The sequence below is a fragment of the Prionailurus bengalensis genome, chromosome E4, assembly GCF_016509475.1.
Source record: "Prionailurus bengalensis isolate Pbe53 chromosome E4, Fcat_Pben_1.1_paternal_pri, whole genome shotgun sequence".
NCBI lineage: Eukaryota > Metazoa > Chordata > Mammalia > Carnivora > Felidae > Prionailurus > Prionailurus bengalensis.
In genome coordinates, this window is record NC_057360.1 from 60,174,567 (window position 1) to 60,194,183 (window position 19,617).

The 19,617-nt window shown below is 51.8% G+C and overlaps 1 protein-coding gene across 1 annotated transcript in view; it reads left to right on the forward strand.

Annotated features, from left to right (window-relative positions):
* Nucleotides 1-2,340: 2,340 nt before the first annotated feature.
* LMX1A (LIM homeobox transcription factor 1 alpha) overlaps nucleotides 2,341-19,617 on the forward strand; it is a 160,574-nt gene continuing 143,297 nt past the window's right edge. Inside the window, exons 1-3 of the mRNA XM_043567720.1 lie at nucleotides 2,341-2,709; nucleotides 3,465-3,562; nucleotides 5,884-6,070. Of these exons, the coding sequence (XP_043423655.1) occupies nucleotides 3,487-3,562; nucleotides 5,884-6,070 (263 nt within the window). The 5' untranslated portion in view covers nucleotides 2,341-2,709; nucleotides 3,465-3,486. The remainder of the gene's footprint in view (nucleotides 2,710-3,464; nucleotides 3,563-5,883; nucleotides 6,071-19,617) is intronic.

Here is a 19,617-nt window from a genome sequence, read left to right on the forward strand (position 1 = left end):
CTACCCACCATGTCACTGAGCTGGCCCAGGCCATTGTGAAATGATAATGGGGCAGGGGCGGGATTCACTGAGCGAGGTAAAATAAAGCATAAAAGAGAAAACCCCAAATAAACAAGGTATATCTTTAGTGCTTTGGACACTTAGCTACCTCAGCGTCTACACCTGGACACATTCTGCAAAACATGTGACGAGGAGCTGTTCTACAGCCCACCCCATTGTCCACAGTCAGTGTGGTTGCACAGACTTCAGACGGCGAAGGCCTCTCAGACCATTGCATATGGCACCTTCGTCGCAGAGAGGAAGTACAGTCGCACAGGGAGGTGAACGTGGCCCAGCTGAGCTGGGAAATGGAAGTGAGGTCCCTGGATTCCTGACCCCCATGTGCCTTCACCTTTCCTCGCTCCCCCCACACAGCGAGCAGGACACTCATCCATCAGTGAAGTAAATGGCATCTGTTAATCACATGTATGTGCCGGGCTTTGCGCTACAGCTTGTAATGTGATTATGACACACAGTCTCCATTGGGAAGGTACCCAGGAGCCCAAGAGCTGGGGAAAGACGTTCCTACTGAACGTTTGTGAGCGTTCTGTACCCATCACGCTGCCTGCCTTCCCGAGATGCAAAGACCATTTGAGGGATTTGGGTCCCGGGTCAGATGGGACCCCACACACTTTCAGGATATTCTCTAAAAGGAATATTCTTACCACTAGTTAAACATATTTCATGCACTCAAGACCTTTAGCGAAAGCAAAATTCGGTCGGGCATTTAAAACTATTCCCTATGATTGTATTTGCCCGACTCCATTTTTTTTTTCCTTGCCTGACTTCTATTTTATACATTATCCTAAGGATACTTGTAATCCATATTATTTTCCCACAGTCTACCGGGGGTGGCAGAGAGGACAAAGGACAGGTGTCAGGGGGCATGCCACTAGCCATCTGGGCAACATCAGAGAAATCTCCCAGCCCTACTAAGCCCCAAAGATTCGTCAGAAACAGTGGCTAAAACTGTGTTCTGCCTACCCCACAGGTTTGTTGTAAAGACCAAGCAAAATCATGTAGGGTGAAAGTATCCTGGAAAGTCTAAAGCAGCATTCAGATGTAAAGTATTAAACTCTCTGCCCTTTTCCCTTGTTTCCCTGAAGTCACATTCAGTGTTTGGCTTGGGTCTGCTGGCAGAAAGCACTTACAATGGCGAATGGGGTCAAGGCTTCCGAGCACATCCGAACAAGAGCTGCCAACACTATTTCTTTAAAAATAAGGAAGTGGTCCCGTCCTTGGAGAAGGGAATAGAGAGCGCTTGCAATGTGGCATCTCGCCTGCTCCCAGTTCACTGTGCCAAAGCGCCTGGCAAGTCCAATCTAGTTCCCTTCGGCCCAGGAATTGAGGGGGCCCCCAGAGAATCCCGCGGAACTGACCGTGCGTGGGGGGACTTACTCTGTGCTATTTTCCTCACCTGTGATATTGGGATAACCATTGTCTCCCCCCCCCCCCCATAGGGGCTGCTGTAAAGATTCAACGAGTTAACTGTGCGACCAAACCCTGCACGAAATAAAATGTTCGATAAATGTTAGCCTGCGTTGTGATGTATTTATGGAGTATCCACTTGGGGCCGGGCCCCGTGCTGACCTCCTGGACTCCACACACGGTTAAGACCCCGTTGCTGCTCCTGGAGGGGCCAGAGGTCTACCGCTGGAAGCTAAGCTTAGGGGGTGTAGTGACTTGACATCGCCCCCCAGGACTTCTCGCCCCGAAGAATGCCCCCTTAGCCGGCTTCCTGCTCAGCGCCTGGGGTGGGGGGACCCCACCTCGTCTCTACCAGGAGCCCGATTCAAGCCCGGACCGTGCGTGGGTCCTATAGCATCTGCAACCCCCCACCCCCTCCCCTCCGCCAATGGGTTTCCATCTGAAACGGTCAACGGGGTGGGAGCCCAGCGGAAGTCGGGAACTTTGCGGGAGCCCCCGCCGACGGGGAAGGGGACGGAGGAGCTCGGCGCCGCAGGGGCCGCCCCCCCACCCCCCTCGAGCAACCTCGCGCCGCAGCTTGCCCGCGCTTCCGACGGCGCGGGGAGGGCCGCGGTGCCGCGGTGGCCGGCGGAGGTGGAGGGCGGCCGGGGACGCCGCGCGCGAGCGCTGCGGAGCCGGGGGGCGCGGGGGCCGGGAGGGAGCCCCTGCACGTGGAGGGGAGGAACCTTGGCGTGCCTGCGGGGCGGCCGCGGCGAGCTGGGCCGCGCAGCCCGGCCGGGGAAGGGAGCTCGGCGGCCGCTCCGGGGGCGCGCTCGCAGCCCGCCTCCCCGCGCACCCCACCCCTTCCCTCCGCCGCGCGCCGCGCCGAACGGCCCCTGTCAGCGGCGGCCGGATCCGCCCCGGCGCGGCGGGGCCCGACTCGCACCCACGACCCCGGGGGCCTCCGCCCTCCCTCCTGGCCTCGGGGGGGCCCCGGCCCTCCCCCGCTCCCCCCCACCCCCCCGCACCCAGAGGAGCGACGCGGGCGGCCAGGACGTCCCGAGAAGGCCGGCCGCCCGCGGCCACGTCCCGGCCCGGCCCGGGCGCGCCGAGGAGCGGAGCCAGGGGCCGGCGCTCGCTCGGGCTCCCTCCCGGCCGCGCCGGCCGCAGCGTCGAGGGCCTACGCCTCCCCCGGCCGGAGCTCCCCGCGGCGCCCGGCCGCTTCCTCCCGCCCCTGCGGCGGGGAGCGAGCTCGCCCACCAGGTAAGGAGGGCTGCGCGTTCCTGGGCTCCCGGCTCGGGCGGGCGTGTTTCGGAAAGTTGATTTGAAATGCATCCAAGAGTGAGCAGGGCCAGCCGCGGCTCCTCCCCGAGGCGACTTCTTCGCTCCTGCAGACGTTCCCGGCACCAGCCGACCGGCGGGAGGACCGCCCCGCGCGCCCCCAGCGGCTCTCCGCGCCCGGGGTCGGCGAGCAGGCGGGCGCGCTCCGGCTCGCTCTCTCGGCCCCTCCTGGGCCGGGGCAGGTGAGGGACGCCCCGGGCCGGGCCGGGCGCGGGCGGTTCACCTCGCAGTCCCGCGTGCCTGGGCCCGGCCCCGCGAGGGGAACACCCACCCCTTTTATTCCCCGTCTCCCCACGTCGCCGGGTTCCCGCAGAGCTGTCCCTGGGGCCCTCATTCGTATAGGTTGGGGCGGAGTCGGACTCGGGATGGGAAACCTGGGGCTGGGGACGGGGTGGGTGTGTGTGGGGGGGGGGGCAAGGGAAGGAGAAGCGCAGTCGGGGGGCGGAGGTCTAAGTACAAAACGCGTTGACTTCAAGTGAAATCAGATCAGTCAGAGCAGTTCGCGGTGACTCGTCTCTCTCCTCCCTCCCCACGTTTCTCTTGGCTGGACTCTACCCTCCCGGCTCATTCTGGTGACCCTGGACACTCCCTGCGTCCTTTCCCAGGAGTGCCGCTGCTGCGGGCTCCCGGTCCCAGAGGGCGCGGACCCCAGGAGCACCGTTTCCTCTCCTCCACAGGTCCTCCCGGCCCGGCCCGAACATGCTGGACGGCCTGAAGATGGAGGAGAACTTCCAAAGCGCCATCGAGACTTCGGCGTCCTTTTCCTCGCTGCTGGGTGAGTGTTCAGGCCGTGTGCCCCGGGTGCACCCTCTTTCCCCCGGGCGCCAGCTCTGCAGCCCAGCTTTCCGGAACCGGGAGCCAGCGCCCCGCGTTCGGCGCTCAGTTGCGCCCACGCTCCGTCCGTCCGTCCGTCCGTCTGTCCCTTCGGGTCCTTCCCACCCCAAACCGACGAGCCGCCCCAGGCCTCACGCGCGGGCCACCGAATTCCCCAAAGCCGCGAGGGGCGGGCGAGATCGCTCGCGGGCGTGAGTGGCAAGTGATTAAAGATACCCGGGGATGGATTTTTAATCACGGAGCTGATCGACATCTCATAAACGCCGTGCGCTTCTCCGAGGCCTAAGGGCGAGCAAAGGAAACCCGAGGCTCGGAGCGCCCAAGTTCGAGGCGGCTTCTGGTCCCCACCGACTCCAGCCCCAGTCCTCAGCCTCGGGCACGGCCCAAAGGCTTTTCCAGGCCGGTGGGCAGCGCAGCGCGGGGATTAGCCCGCGCCACAGGACCCTCGCCTCGGTTTTAATTAACTGGAGCCGGACCTCGAGGCCGGCGGGTTCCCCCTCTCGCCCCCCCCCCCCCCCCGCCTCCCCAATCCCTTCGCTGAGACCGCGGAGGAGCTGCGAGCCAAGGGCCTCAAAAGGGTGTCTGCACGCGAGGGTCTGGCTGATCTGAGGCCAAGGATTCTCAACCCCGCCTCTCACCCAGACCTTGGTGTTTTTCAGGTGTGGGTCGCGGGTGTTTTAATCTTTCAGCGGGAGAGATTTTCGTTCTGTCATTTAAACCTCTTGCCTCTTTCCCTCACTCGGAACCGCTACCGCGGGGTGAAGGCGAGGAAGCAGTTCGCCTGGAGAAACCAAATCCAGAGAGGAGTTCTCCCCACTCCCCAGATGAAACGAAATCACGCGCGCTGCGCTCCCCTCTTTCAACCGCGCTTGCGGAAACTTCTCGGCTCCGCACAGCGTCGGAAGAGTGCGGGGATGGGGGGGTTGCAGAGCTGGCATTGCCCTGGCACCTAGCGCCGGCGACTTTGTACCTACAGCGGGCGTCGCGGCTCGCAGGGGAGGGATTCGCCCCTCCCGGTTCACGGCGGCTCCCAACGTCCGGGTCCTGGCCCTGAATGCCGAGACAGGGCAGAAAGAGTAGACCATTTTACAGTTGAGAACTATCTCGCTACTTTTCTTAGCCCTCCCTGTCGTGCCCCCAATGCGACTGGCTCGACTCAGGAACTGGTGGCAGGATCCCCCAAGGGAAAAGCGACAGGAGTGTAGCAAGGAAATGGGGAAGGGTCAGGCCCTTTGGGACACCACGCGCAGGAGTATTGTTACCAGGGGACAAGGCCTTCTTTAAATAGCTGTGAAATGTGCCGACAAAGGCGGCTAAGCGTTCCTCCATCCTAAAGAAGTGCACTCCCTACCCAGCAAAAGAAAGGAACCAAACAGGCAAAAGTCCAAAGGGGTAGGGTAGAGAGGATTCCCTGTGCACGCGGAGTGGGTTTGGGGTGGGTGTCGCCCGCTCCAGCCGCAGCCCAGCACCCCCATCCCCGGAACTCCCGTGGCGTCTCTGCGCCCTGCGTCCTTCCTCCCTTTTCCCTACTATTTTGATGCTTCTTAATTACATATGTGTGTGTATGTGTACATATATGTAACATATATGTATATACATATACGTATACACACATATATACAATTATATATATAAACCCCTCTGAAGTTTGTGTTTCAGCCAAGACGCAGAAGTCTGGGGTTCATTGCTTTGAACAATACTGAGTTTGCCTGGAGGGAGATCGCTTTTTTCTCCACGAATGATACTTTTTAGGAAGAAAATAAACAATCTTAAAAATTTCCCCCAAAACGTAGAAGAGAATTGCGTTTTAGCAGAAGGCAAAACCAGTCCCCTCAATTCTTTTTTAGAGACTCTTAGTTTTAATCATTGTCGAAAGAGACCAGCCCAGTGAGTGGCTTCATACTCACCTGATAAACCTGGGAGCGCAAAGGTATTTGCGTCTAATTTTACTGGATGTGCGCACATTTCCGCGACTACCTGGGCAGGTTTGATCTTTGAGGCCGCTTACTGATTCGCGCCCCCAACCCCGGAGAACTGGAACCTTCCCACGTAGTCGCTGTTTATTAGAAACAACGCTCGGTTTGATTTTCCTCTGTTCTCCACAACTCGGTTTAGTGGATTTAGCAGGGGGCTTCGCAGGGTGGGGGACGCGGGGGAAATCGGCGGGTGTGGAGTGATCAGTGATGGGAGCCCGTCCCGGCCGCCTATGGCCGGGATGCTGGGCCGGCGCGGTTGACCCGCGAACGTCTGTTGCTGCTGTAGGCAGAGCGGTGAGCCCCAAGTCTGTCTGCGAGGGCTGTCAACGGGTCATCTCGGACAGGTTTCTGCTGCGGCTCAACGACAGCTTCTGGCATGAGCAGTGCGTGCAGTGCGCCTCCTGCAAAGAGCCCCTGGAGACCACCTGCTTCTACCGGGACAAGAAGCTCTACTGCAAGTATGACTACGAGAAGTAAGTGTCCGCGCCGCCGGAGCGCGCCCCCCAGACAGACACCAGCCGGCACGGGAGCCTCGGGCCTCCTTTACCCCCATCCGCTGCCAGGAGGCTCGAGAGGCGCCCGCACCCCCGGAGGCGCAGAAATCCCCTCCGCCCCCAGTTTGTTGTACACTCCCCGCGGCCGCGGGGCAGCGCGCCGGGCGCCCAGCCACCGCCCGGGCCGCGGGGGCGCGAGCGACGGCTCCCTCCACCGTGTGCTCGCCGGGTTTGCAGGCCTCGCGGGCTCCGACTCCGACTTGACCCACCTCCGTGGGGGCTCCCACCCCACGAAGCCTGTTCCCGTCTCTCCCCTTCACGGGGGTGCCCCCGGGGCTGCCAGGAGCTCAGGTCTCCGCGCGGGTTCCCACGCCGCCTCACCCGCGTGTCCGCGCCGCCCGCGAGATTCGGGAGAGCGGTGTTCATCCGGTGCTCCCCGGGTGCTCCCGCGGCTTCCGTGCCCCGCGCGGCGCGCGTTACCCGCTCGGCTTTGTCCACTGGCGGTCCCGACAGATTGGGCTCAGGACGCTGCGGTCCCTGTGAGCTCCGCGCACACCCTCCGTGCCTTTTCTCTCACTGTCCCCGACCCTCCAGGCCCCGGTTCTCAAAAAACTCTGGGGCGCAGGGGCAGTTAGGCCAGAAGCGGGGCCTGATTTGAGGCGCCCTCCTAGGCCCCGCATCTCCACCCCCCCCTCCCCCCACCAATTCCCTTGTGGGTGTGGATTGCAGCCTTGCAGCGGATTCAGTTCTCCCCTGCCCACGGGAACGTTCTAGTGTGTTTTGAGGAGAATTAGGCGGCAGGTATTTAAGAAAGTAGATAATTTTGAACCTAGATTTCTGCAATGCCTAAAGCCTGGATGCGGCAGGGAAGAGGGAGTTAGAAGGATTTCCTGGTTCTCACCAGGCAGGCCCGGAGTTGCTGAGTGGGTCCGTGGAGAGGGAACTACTTGGCCTTGTCACAATGGCTAGTTCATGGGGACACTGACTTCTCAAAGCTGCGCAGCGGAGGAACGCAAAGCCGCTGAAACGCAGGCCTCTGTTTTTGCACACTAGGATTGGTATCTGCGAGTGAGCGGATGCGCGTGCGCACGGAAAATTCCGCATTCGTTACTGGTGCATAAAAGGGGCCCGCACTACTGAGGATAATCAAGGGAGGGGCAGTGTGCATGAAGTGCAGTGCCTATCGTGTTGTTAAAAACGCAGTGAGGGGGGCTGTGCAGAAATCTCCACGCAACAACGACAAAACGTTGAGAACGAACACAAATCTTTTTTTTTCCCCCCAGTGTTTCCTGGGCTATGAGGTTTACCAAAAACTGGCAACGCGTTTATACCCAGTGACCACACACACACAGTGTTTTTTCTGCCTCCCGGTGCTCCTTTGCCATGGTACATTTGAATTTCACCCTCACGTGGAAAGGGTACTGGGCATTCATGCTTGGAAAGATAACTTTACGTTTGTTAGCCCTAAAAAGAAGACATGTTCGATGTGGGGCGAGTTGGACAATCCAGAAACGTATAAAGAAATGAAAACACACGGACCACTTTACAAAGTGGTAATTATGGTTAACATTTTTTAAAGAAGACATGCCTGTATCTGTTCTTGGTTGTCTGTTTGCTGCCAGGGTGTCTGAGTGAAAAGTGCAATTTTTGGGGAATTAAGCAGATTTCGCCCACAGAACTTCAAATATCACCTTTGGATAAAGCTTCTGGTGCATTGCTGGATTCCCCCCGCCCCGCGCCCCCAGCATCTTGCTTTTCATCTAAAGGTTTTGGGATTGTGTAGACCCAATCTTTATCTTTCTGCTTATAGATTACTGAAATGTCCACATCCTTCAGGCACAACACTAGCGAACTCAAGAGTATTGGAGCTTAGGAAAGGATTTGGGTTGTGAATTTCTATTCTGTTTGTTAAAAAAAAAAAAATCACGAATCAAAGAAGGCCTAAGGGTCAACACAGCTGTCTGGCCAGTCAGATCTTCTTTAAGGAAGTCAGGCTGTGTCAAGAGGGGAAGAAACAGTTGTTGTAAAGTACTTAACACAACAATGTCCCTTCCATTTCAGCCCCCAGGTTTGGCCTCCGTTTGGGCTTATTAGCCCACTAGGGTCAGTTCTCCCCTCACAGCTATTTCTGCAAAGGGAAAATTGCAGGGATCAGCTTGCCAGCTGTTGGCCAGAACCAAGGAGATTTTGTAAAGGGGTGCGAGCTGCATTGTTCGGAGAGACGTTGGTGTTACGACGAGGGATTTTCATTTTAATTTTAACATATTTTCCGGAAACACAGACGTCAGAGCGGGGTTGCTTGTACTCTTTAACTCACGGCACGCTATCAGCACTGGTCTGTGCCTACCCCTCAATTTCTTTTCTTTTCTTTCTTTCGCTCTTTTCTTTTGTTTTGTTTTGTTTTCTTTTTTTTTTTAGGATGAGGATTGTTTCTCCTCTGTTCTCCATCCCGATCCCATTCTTCTTCCAACAAAATGGGGTTTTAACATGTCTGATGATCTGAATGGCATTCGCACGCAGGGTAGTTGCTGTAGGAGAGGGAAGAGGTTGGTGTATTTGTTTCAGAATGTGGCTCAAGACAAAGTCCTTTATTCAGCAAGCTGTTTTCAGGCTTCACTAGGTAAGTCCCCCGGCTGCCTCTGCCTCGGTGGTGAGAGGCTCTGACATTGGATCTCAGAGCTGCCTTCAGGGGGCTTGCAGCCCAGCCCTTTGGCCTTCTGTATTCTATCAACTTTCCCAGAAGCCTCTCCTAAGTGCAGACTAGGTGTTGCCTAGAAGCTCTCTGGCTCGACCAGATCTTTATCCTCCAGAGGGACCATTCCGTTTCAGATGCTCCTCGAGAGACAGTCACAGAGAGCACTTTTCCTCTTTAATAAATAGATACTTAAAAACAGTTTTGCCCTTTTGGGCCAACGGGGAGGAAAATGAGATGGGAGAGAGGTGGTGGGACAGCATGGGGGTCAGCGAGGAAGCGTGTCATAAAAACACAGATCGGGCAGTGCCCTGCTCTCCAAGTCCACCAAGGTTGAGTGCTTTTGCTACACCTTAAAATGAAAGCGTGTACGTATGGCTCACGTGCAGTCTTCAGTGAAGGTCACAAACATAATATTAAAGCGAGTTTATTATATTTATTTTGGCCATTTGTGCATTTCTGGCTGTGGGGCAGTTTTGCATTTGAATTATGAGCCCCCCTCTTCTCGATGTCAGGTGGCCAGCTAGAAAGTGAAAATTCTACCCTGTCAACTAGCTGTTACACCTTCTTGGTGTCAAACACCAAATTTGTCTAATTAAAAAAAAAATGGAATTGACAATGGCAACCTTAGACAGAGCCATTCATCTAAAACTTCGGGATGTTTTGCTAAATATTTGTCTCATACGTTATGACACCCTTAGGAATCATTTATCTTCTGATCATCCAAAACAAATACATTGAGAGAATTGGTGGAGCTGTACTAAGCAATATAAAACACAAGGGTACTCTATAGGTGTGGACGTTTAAAAACTGAATTCAACTGTTTTCAGCGTTCCTGAAAGTTAGCAGACAACCAAAATATTTTCCAGCCTAGGGGACTTCTATTTATATAACTGTTGTTCCCTATTTAACTGAGTCCTCTATGATCTGGGTAGTTTGGAGTTTTCCCTGAATTTGTTCCAAACAAATAGTGTAGTCGGACTTTAGCTGGAGACAGAAGAGGCTGCTGAATCACGGGAATGTGGTAATACAATAGATAATTAAGCCTTCTGGAAGGGATCCCACATTTAAATCAAGTTTATATTGTTTCTTTCATGTGCCTGGCAGCTCGGTGCGTCAGCCGGGGCCCTCTCCTCTCACATATGAAGTTTATCATTATCCCTTAGATTGTTCTGGACATCCTAGGAGCAGTGTGGGATAGCTGCTGTCATCAGAGCTGTTCTCATAACATCGCAACTCCTCGCATGTCAGCAAATCCCAGGCCTTGGGAGACCTTTCCTCAGAGGGCCGCGCCATGTTTTCTCCCCTTTCTTGTGGAGCAGACCAATTTTCTGAAGACAGGGACTGAAATGGGACAAAGTGGATATCACGTTTAGAGCTTTCCCCGTACCTTGCCTTCGACCTGCTGATTGGCAGGTCCTCAGGAAAAAAAAAAAATGGCTGAGGTAATGAGCTCTATTAGGACCAGTAATGAACTAATTCTGCATTTTATCAAGGTAGCGTAGGATGTGTGTGTGTGTAGGGAGGAGAATTAGTGTGGTTTTATTACTGGGACATTACTTGGAGATCAAAACTGGGCATGCGGTTCCTCATAAAAGGAGCCTACCGATGAAATTACAGAGGCAATTGTTAGGGTTTTTTTTTTTTTTTTTTGTCCGCACTTTATCTTTTGTTGGCCCCACTCCTGGCATAATAAAATATAAGGAATATAAAAATCAAACACAGCGAGGTAATAAATTGATGTCTGCATTAAATTGCAGGGCGGTTTTAGCTCGGGATAAGCACCGTCCATGGGCTGTGGTATGTGTTGGTACAGGCCGCGTAATCTCTTTTTTTTTTATTTCAAGGGTGATTGGAAACAGTCCTTGCTTAGAGGTGTTTTCTCTTTTTATATGTATTGGTCCCTGGGTAGGACTTCCTTGGAATCTAAGACCTAAAGCACAAGTAGATATTAATAGTATTCTGGGAATTAGATATGAACATTGCTTTTCAGAGTAGGTTATGGGATTCTTTTGATCCTTAAGTGCGTGGAGCACATTATAAAACGTTATTTACCCCATCCGGTTCTACTCACTCTGGAGTCCTGGGACTTTTGTCATCCACCTGGGCAAGGAATTGCTTTCGCTTTCAGATTTTAGGGACAAGAGCTTTCCTGAAAGTTCATTGCTTGCCTTGCTTTTCGGTTTCATTTTTCTTATTTCTAACCTTTGTATTAAGCAAGATCCCATGACTGATTTTGGAGGGGCCTCGTCATCGTTGCTTTTTAATGCGGGAAAAATTGCTTTGGAGATAATGAGCAGGTGCCTGTTTCTCTAACGAGAACGATTCCATTTCTTAAATTATCAGCCTATGATTTTTTACGGTCAAAGAAATTATTTGGGTCACAATGTTTAGAAGTGAGCAAAGAGATGAGGATTTAAAATGCTCGTTATGTTGTCAGAACTTTGTTGAAGCTTCTTAGAGTAAATGCATGTGCAAAATGCCATTGTTGAATCATATCAAGTGCAAAATAACACCCATACTGAATCCCGTTAACTTGATTGTTAGGTACCCTTGTACAACACTAGGAAAAAAATGTGCAATCACATGGAAAGATTTGAAAATAATTTCTGCTGTGGGGCGCCTGGGTGGCTCAGTCAGTTAAGCATCTGACTCTTGGTTTTGGTTCAGGTCATGATCTCACGGGTTCGTGAGTTCGAGCCCTCCCCCACCCCTCTTCAGGCTCTGGGCTGGCAGCATGGAACCTGCTTGGGATCCTCTCTCTCCCTCTCTCTCTGCCCCTCCCCAACTCATGCTATCTCTGTCTCTTTTGAAATAAAGAAATAAACTTAAACAATATTAAAAATAATATCTGGGGGTGGTGTCTGGCTGGCTCAGTCGATTGAGCGTCTGACTTCCGCTCGGGTCATGATCCCACGGTTCTTGAGTTTGAGCCCCACATCGGGCTCTGCGCTGACAGCTCACAGCCTGGAGCCCGCTTCGGATTCTGTGTCTCCCTCTCTCTCTGCCCCTTCTCCCTTGTGCTCTGTCTCTCTCTCTCTCTCAAAAATAAACATTAAAAAAAGAAAAAAAATAATTTCTGCCATAACTATGAAATCAGCCCTATTTTAGTGCTTTTCTTTTCTTTTCTTTTCTTTTCTCTTCTTTTCTTTTCTTTTCTTTTCCTGATCTTTCCAGTGTGGATTTTGCAGTGCCCTTCTGCGTCTTCAGAGGGAGGTTCTTAGGAAGACACTTGCGGGCTGGGATGAGAGGACTGGGGGCTTCTGGGCTGGAAGTGCCCCTCTCACTCTCTGCACAGAGCAAGAGGCTCCTCTTTTTCTCCCCCCTAGGAACACCTGGGTTTTTCTGTAAGTCTCTTAGTGACGTGTAGGACAGCACTATTGGCTGCAGCCCTTTCAGATCTGGTTTGGGAAAGTTGGTGATTTCAGGAGCAAAAGGTAGAAACGGTTCTGATCTCATTGGAGGGCAGAGAAAAGAGGCCCTTACCTCCTGTGTGCCTGTTTTGCTGGAACCTACAGGAAAACTGGCTTGGTGCACCTTAGGATTTACAGTGCCTCCTTAGTCTTTTTTTTTTTTTTTTAATTTTCTTTTTTAACCTTTATTTATGATTGACAGACAGAGAGACACAGAGCGTGAGCAGGGAAGGGGCAGAGAGAGGGAGAGACACAGAACCCGAAGCAGGCTCCAGGCTCCGAGCTGTCAGCACAGAGCCTGACGCGGGGCTCGAACTCACACACCGTGAGATCGTGATCTGAGCCGAAGTCTGTCGCTGAACCGACTGAGCCCCCCAGGCGCCCCACCTCCTTAGTCTTTTTGACTAGCATGAGGTGGGACGCTTTCATCAGTTAATCACAATTAGAATTAGTTACGTTACTGCTGCCCAGTGTCGGCTGCCGTTTTGTGTCTCTTTGTCATATATTAAATGACACTCAGCCAACTGTCTTGCTGAAATGAAGCGAACACCTTCCAAATGTCAAATTGTTATTTTAGTCAAGCACAATTATCTGTCTCTATATTTTTAACCAAGACGAAATTAATAAAATTGCTGTGGCCCTGGCATTAATTAGCAGGAGGATTAGATCTGTATCGGCTAAAAAGGAGGTGTAAACACCGTAATCTTGCTACATGTTTGTTTTCACACTCCTGAAAATAAATAAAATGAGACTTAGGGTAGGGATTAAGTTTCTTTTGGCATTAGACAGCCGATTCAATTGGAATGTGGCAGAAACACTGAAGTATTAGTGAGGACATTATGGAAGGAATCAAACCGGGGCCCTGCATCGGCTTCCCACCTTGTGTGTCTGCTTAGTCCCATCACAAATAACCCCATCTGGGTAGTTAGAAAAGATTTTGAAAACCTACCTCTGTGCTGTTCTCCTCGGTGGTGAACCAGGGCAGCTGAGTCACCTGTGGAGCCCGGCTGGCCTGCTTGGATTAGCCAGAAGAGAAGGAAACCATTGCCAGATTCCCCATGAGCGCACCATCGTGTCGTAACAACTAAAAATACAAAACGGACCGTGCTTTTCCTAGTCCTTGAGCTAAAGCTCCGCGAAGGAGTTAGTTTGGTCTCTCCCAGCCTTTCGAGATTCTAGTTTGGGGGATCCTATTTTTGGATAACAGCAAATATGTCTGGCTTTTCTGACTCCAGTGTCTCCCCACCCTATTAGGTTTGCGTTTTATCATTATTATCCTATCACGGACCAGCCCTGATAGATGCCTGGCCACTATGGATCGGCCTACCTTGCCTGACAGGCCCAATTAAACTCTGTGCATGTAACAAATATCTGTAGCATCCAGCATTGCTGGGATTGGACCGCATGCTCTATCTAGCGTTCACATCTGGCCCCGTCCCATCCTGCCTCCCCCTCACTCCCCTATGCCCTGTGGAATTCTAGTAACTTGACTCTTGCCAGCATCAGATATTACTTAAATACCATCTCATCAACTGCCTCATTTTTTTCTCCCCCCCCCCCCCCACCAACCCCCAGGCCACCCTTATGGACCATTAGTCCTCTTTTGATTTGCTCACTTGGAGGAAAGTAATCAGTCTTCTGGACATAAAAGTCCTAGTCCTGTCACACGGCCACCCAGTTACGGACCAGGGCTCAGCTCAGTAGTTGGCAAGGGGCGTAACCCTCAGGTTTGCATGATCCCATGACCATTGCTCTTTGGGTGACCATTTGGGGGCCCCTGACCATCTGCTGAGTGTGCCTGGTGCCTCCGTGGATGCCGCCTTATGCCCTGGCACTCTAAATGGATGTTTTTGGCAGGTCAGAGAGAAGCCGGTTAGGATTGTGATAGGATGTACAAGCACCGCCCCTCGTCTGCTTCTTTCTGCTTCTCTGCACGTGGCGCTTCTCCAGCCTGGAAGGAAGCATCCTTTATCTCTTGAGCACCAGGTTCTGCTGCTGCCGCCGTGGGGACGGATCTTTCCCGAAGCCCCCTCTCCAGATCTGTGGCCCTTCAGCTACACCGCAGCCACGCCTTGACTCACAGTTGTGGTGCCTCCTCCCTATGGAGCCTCAGGAACCTTTAAAAGGATTTTTGAAAACAAAACAAAACAAAACACCCCCTCCTGAACTCCAGATTAGCCTCTTAAGCTCATTAAAGTTCCTTTAAATACCAAAATGTTGGGCTCCTGGGGACTATCCCCCCAAACCATATTTTCATTCTTCACATTGTTGTCATTCACTGTGCAGCAGATCAAGGGCAGCTCCCTCTGGGCCCAGAAACGGTCCCCTCTCTCTCTGCAGGAGGGTCCAAATATGTCTTTGTTCGAGTACTCGAATAGCCTGAACCTAACTAAGTATGAGCCGATGCCAGCTTGGCCTGGGGCCCCCAGCTCCACGCTGGAGAGGAGGTTGGTGTCTTTGGGGATAAGATGGGGCCCCACGAGGGGAATGGGCAGGTGAATGGAGAAGACGTGGCTTGTACAGTTTTCAGGAGCCTGGTAGCCACTGGGTGGGCCCCTCTCCCAGTCACTGGGGAGAACCAGGATGGATGAGTGCTCCAATGGCCCAGATTGAAAGGACTTCCCTCGTCCTGGAGAACGAGGCTGGCTTTGGGAGCCCTCTTTCTGGGGCCCAGTAGAAACGCCAGAGCCCAGTTTCTGGACCGTCACAGTTCAGAGGTGGGTTTTTAGGGCCCTGCCTGCCTTTTGCTCGATGCTCTCCCCTTTACCTCAGCCTCTTTTCCAACAAGCCTTCATAATACACCCACCCCCTCTCTGTCATTTCAGGCTTCCTTCCCTAAAGCTGGCTCTTGGGGAGAGCTTTCTGGTTTTGACAGTGGAACAAATCCTTTTTAACATAACCATCGAGAGTTTCCTCCCCTGCTGCTGGCTCCTCTCACCCCTTCTCCTCCTGCCCCTCCTCACATTGTAGCAGGGATTCCTTTGTACACACAGACAGTCATGGCCGCCATCTTCGCAGGGATACGGGCACAGCTCCTCAGAGATGAAAACCAGTCGGCAGTGCCATGAGGTATACTTTGGAAACCCAGAGGGGAAGAACATTCCAGAAGACCCTCCCTTGCATTTCTTTGGCAGGAGTGTTGCTTGGTCCCTGTGTCTCTCTTTCCCTTGGGGCTCTGTGCACCTGGCCTCCCTGGATTCAACCAGAGCACTAGTGACACAAGCCCATTTTCAGGATCTCAGCTCAGTCTTTCCTTCTTGCCTATCTTGTGCTGTGAACCCATCTTGTGACCTTTTCAATTTCATATTATCCCGTGTACAGGCTAGAGCCTGGTCTTGGCTGTCAAAGTGGGCAGGATATTATAAAATAATGCACGTTGGGATGTACATGAGAATGTGGTATTCTTTCAAAGATACTTTTTTAACTCAAAGGGTGTTCGTTCAAAAAGGAATGACTATCTTTCAGTAGAATTTTAGGTCATAGAACGGGACCGGTATATGGAGATAATTTTGGGCAGAAAGCAAATACTGTAACACTTTGTAGGGGGCCGTCCTGTTTGTCTGTATGTAAGGCTGCGTTGTGATTACACACCTACTCCTTTTCTTCTGGGTTTTGTTTTCTCCATGCTCTGCTGTTGGTTGGGGTCCTCCATTTCGGAAGTCCATATCCATAGATGGAAGGGGTTGGACAGGTGGCTATGGATGCTTTGGCCACTGCACAGCTCCCTCCATTACTGGAAGAATAATTGGGCACACATGTCCTACTGGCAAGAGATGTCTAAGCCACAACGTCCTTATCTGTATGAAGGAAGACGCTAACAAACTCATGGTGTTATTGTGATAATTAAATCAGAAAAAGAATAGGAAAAGCTTTTTGGTAAAATAAAGGGAGCTATACAAGTTGGGTATTGCTGTTGATTTTTTTTTTTATATGAGTCAATTAATACAGATTCTCAGGAGCTGTGCAGGACAGCCCTGTGTGGATTAGTGGCTAAGAGCATAGATTGTGGACACAGGGTATCTGGGATCAAATCCTTGCTCTGTTAACTCACTAGCCCCTTCCTTGCGCGAGGGGCTTAACTTTCTCTGTTCCTGTTTTCTCTCTCTAAAATGGGGATAATGATAGTACCAACCTCATGGGGTCATTTAGGATTATTTATAAAGCGTGCAGGTCAGTGTTTTTCTCGTAGGAAGTGCCATAAAGGGATGTGTTACGAAAAGTGTATCCTTTTCTGTTTTTTTTTTTTTTAAGATTTTTTTCATGTTTAAGCAGTCTCTACACCTAACGTAGGGCTCAAACTCACAACCCTGAGATCTAGAACCGTACGCTCCACTGACTGAGCCGGCCAGGAGCACGCCCCCTTCTGTTACATTTTGGAAGAGGCTTCACGTGTATTATCTCTACTGGACCTCACAACAATTTTAAAAGTTAGATAAGGAGAGGTGGTTTTTTTTTTCCTCCCCCTGCATTTTATAGCTGAGGAAACTGAGGCTCAGAGGGTTTAAGAGCTTGCCTAAGGTCACACCGTTGGTAAAGAGGGAAGCTGGGATGCTGTCCCCAGCCTCTGACTCCTGGTCCAATGGCCTTTCCTCTAAATCACACCATCTGCTGCTTGAATTCTGGTGTGCACACCCCAGTGAGATCACAGTTCTCAGTTTGTCCTGTTGAACCAGCTCTTGGAAAACAAGTCCCCACCTGCTAGATACTGAAGCTTTCAGGCAGCCTTCTGACGGTCAGCTGTTTATAGATTCCCTGGCTTTAAAGGAAGTTTTCTGGATTTGGGGATCGCCTGTGTGCGTGTGTGTGTGTGTGTGTGTGTGTGTGTGAAAGCTGCTAGGGTACACCCATCACTCCTGTTTCTCAAACTCCACACACACAGAGCCGTCCTGCCCCCATCCTTTCCTGGCCCGGCCCATCTGCATTGGTTGCCATTTTTCTCTAAGCTTAGCTCTTCTTCCCCACCGGAAGAATGACAAAAAGGCAGACGAGCATCCATTTTCCTTCTCTCCCGCTCCCAGAGTTTGCTATTGGTGGCTTGTTCTGGGAGCCTGTCTGCACATTTGGCAGCAGAACTGTTAAATATCAAATCTGGAGCCTTCCAAACATAACTTCCATTGGGACTAGCCAACAGCTGTCCATCCATTCCTTGGATAACCCTCTTCCAAGGTTTCTCCTGAACTGTGTTGTATTTTCAAGCAAGCCCCGGCCTCAGCTAGAAAAGATCCCGCTGTGTCCTGGGAGGAGGCTGATTTTCAGAATTGTTGACTACGTCTTGCTTATTACTTGGCCTGGCCGGATTAAAACAGGGATCATGGAATCTCTTTAAGGAAATTAAATATTCCTGTATGGTATTATTTCACTTGCCAGGGCTGACACTGGGTTCATTTAAAACTAGTTCCAGGATTTTTAGAGGGATGGAATGTATGTCTGAATTTAATCTCTGTAAACTGGCATTCGATGAGACGAGAGGGCTCAGGTACTACACGAGTAACTACATGCATTTTACCGAGTTGTATGTGAATTTCTCAAATTGAAAATTAAACGGAATGTTATAAGCAGTTGGTTCATTAATTAAATAAATCACTCATTCACTTAATCAAACAGACTTATTAAAGTCCTCTATGTGCCAGGTATGTAAAAAGTGAGTAAAATGAAGCACCGGTGTATTAACAATCTAGCAGAGACCGTTTGGAGACATAAATTAAACAGATGCATAAGAGAAGAATAAGATTGTTTCGAGAGAGGCGTGGCCCGTAGGACAGAGAACTAACTTAAGCCCCTTGGTTCCATCACTCTGTGCTATTCATTATCTTCATAGAGCTTATCACGATACGAAGTATATTATTTGTTGCTTTATTGTCTGTCTACGTCGCTGGGTCTTAAACTCTGGGAGGGCAGGGACCTTCCTGTTTTTGTTTCGTGTTTTGTTTCTCAATTCCCATGTCTTCAGCATCTTGCACAGTATTTGACACAGAGTAGGCATTAGACAAATATGTGTTGTTTGCATGGATAAGTTAATCAGTGGGTGACCTCCTTGGGGGTGTTGTCAGAGCTTCATGTCAGAGCTTCATGTCTGTCACAGACAAGAAACCAATAAATAACGGGCATATTTCAAGTTGTGGTCAGCACCAAGGAGGTGATGACCGGTAGATAGTAATACAGAACCAAGGGACACCAGGCTTGTGGATATAGTATCCTATAAGTCACAAGAAGAGGGGAGTGCCCAAGGGGAGGCCACACAGAATGAGAAGACCACTGGCGTTTCAAGGAGCCTATCCGTGGTGGGATGGCAGAGGCAAGAAAGAATGCTAGAATGAGTGGGGTTTTAGAAGACAGGGCAGTGGTGGGGACTTTCCAAAAGTAGGGCTGCCTGTTTGCTCTTGGAATTGGCAGTCATTGATAACCTTATCAAGGGTAGTTTCTCGGGGCGCCTGGGTGGCTCAGTTGGTTGTCGTCCGACTCTTGATTTTGGCTCAGGTCATGATCCCAAGGTGGTGGGATCAAACCTTGTGCCAGGCTCTGCACTGAGTGTGGAGCCTGCTTGAGATTCTCTCTCTGTCTCTGTCTCTGTCTCTGTCTCTGTCTCTCTCTGCCTCTCCCCTGCTCACTCATGCTCTCACTCTCTCTCTCTCGAAAAAAAAGAGTAGTTTCATCAGAGGCATAGAAGGGATGGGACAACATCTTAATGGGCTGTAGAGTAAACAGTAGTTGAAGGGAGTGATATGGCCAGTTCCTCTGAGAAGGTGGACAGCAGAAGAAGGGTCAGAAGGAAAAAAAGGCAGTACCTGGGGTGGAGCTAGAATGAGGGGAAGGTGTTGTAGGATGGGCTAGTTTTGAGCCTCCGTGATGACTAAGATGAGGTTAGCTGGGAAAGGGAGGAGGTTGGGGATCCAGGAGAGTGAGGGGCATCCAGCTGACAAAGGAGAAGCTTGGGAAAGGGGCAGGGATGCATGTGGGGCATGGTGTCTGGCCCCACTCTCCTCTTTTCCAACCGTTGATTCCCTTTGCCCTTTTGTGCCCTTCTCTGTGAATTACCTGGAAGTGGCACCCCAGAACAGAGGCCGACAGAAGGTGGGTCTGTTTTCTGTCACTCCTCGGTGACACCGCCGCTGCCCACCTTGCTTCCTTCCCAAGGCCACTCTGGTTCGTGGGCTTGAGGTGGGAGCCGAGTAAGGCTCCAGCCTGTGTCCCTCTTTTTCAGACACGAGTTGTCTTAGTGTGAACCTCCCTCATCTATCATTTCCCTGTCTCCGCTCCTCATCAGTCAGAACTCCATTTGGTTACAGTGTGGTCCAAGGTCTGCTCCGTGCGGTTGGCTCCCCGGGACAGGTGTGCAAGCCTCCCCAGGCCTGGAGCTGGGCATCTGTGCTTGGCACCTAGACCCTCCACATGCCTGGCAGTTGAAGGGCCTTTGCTTGCTG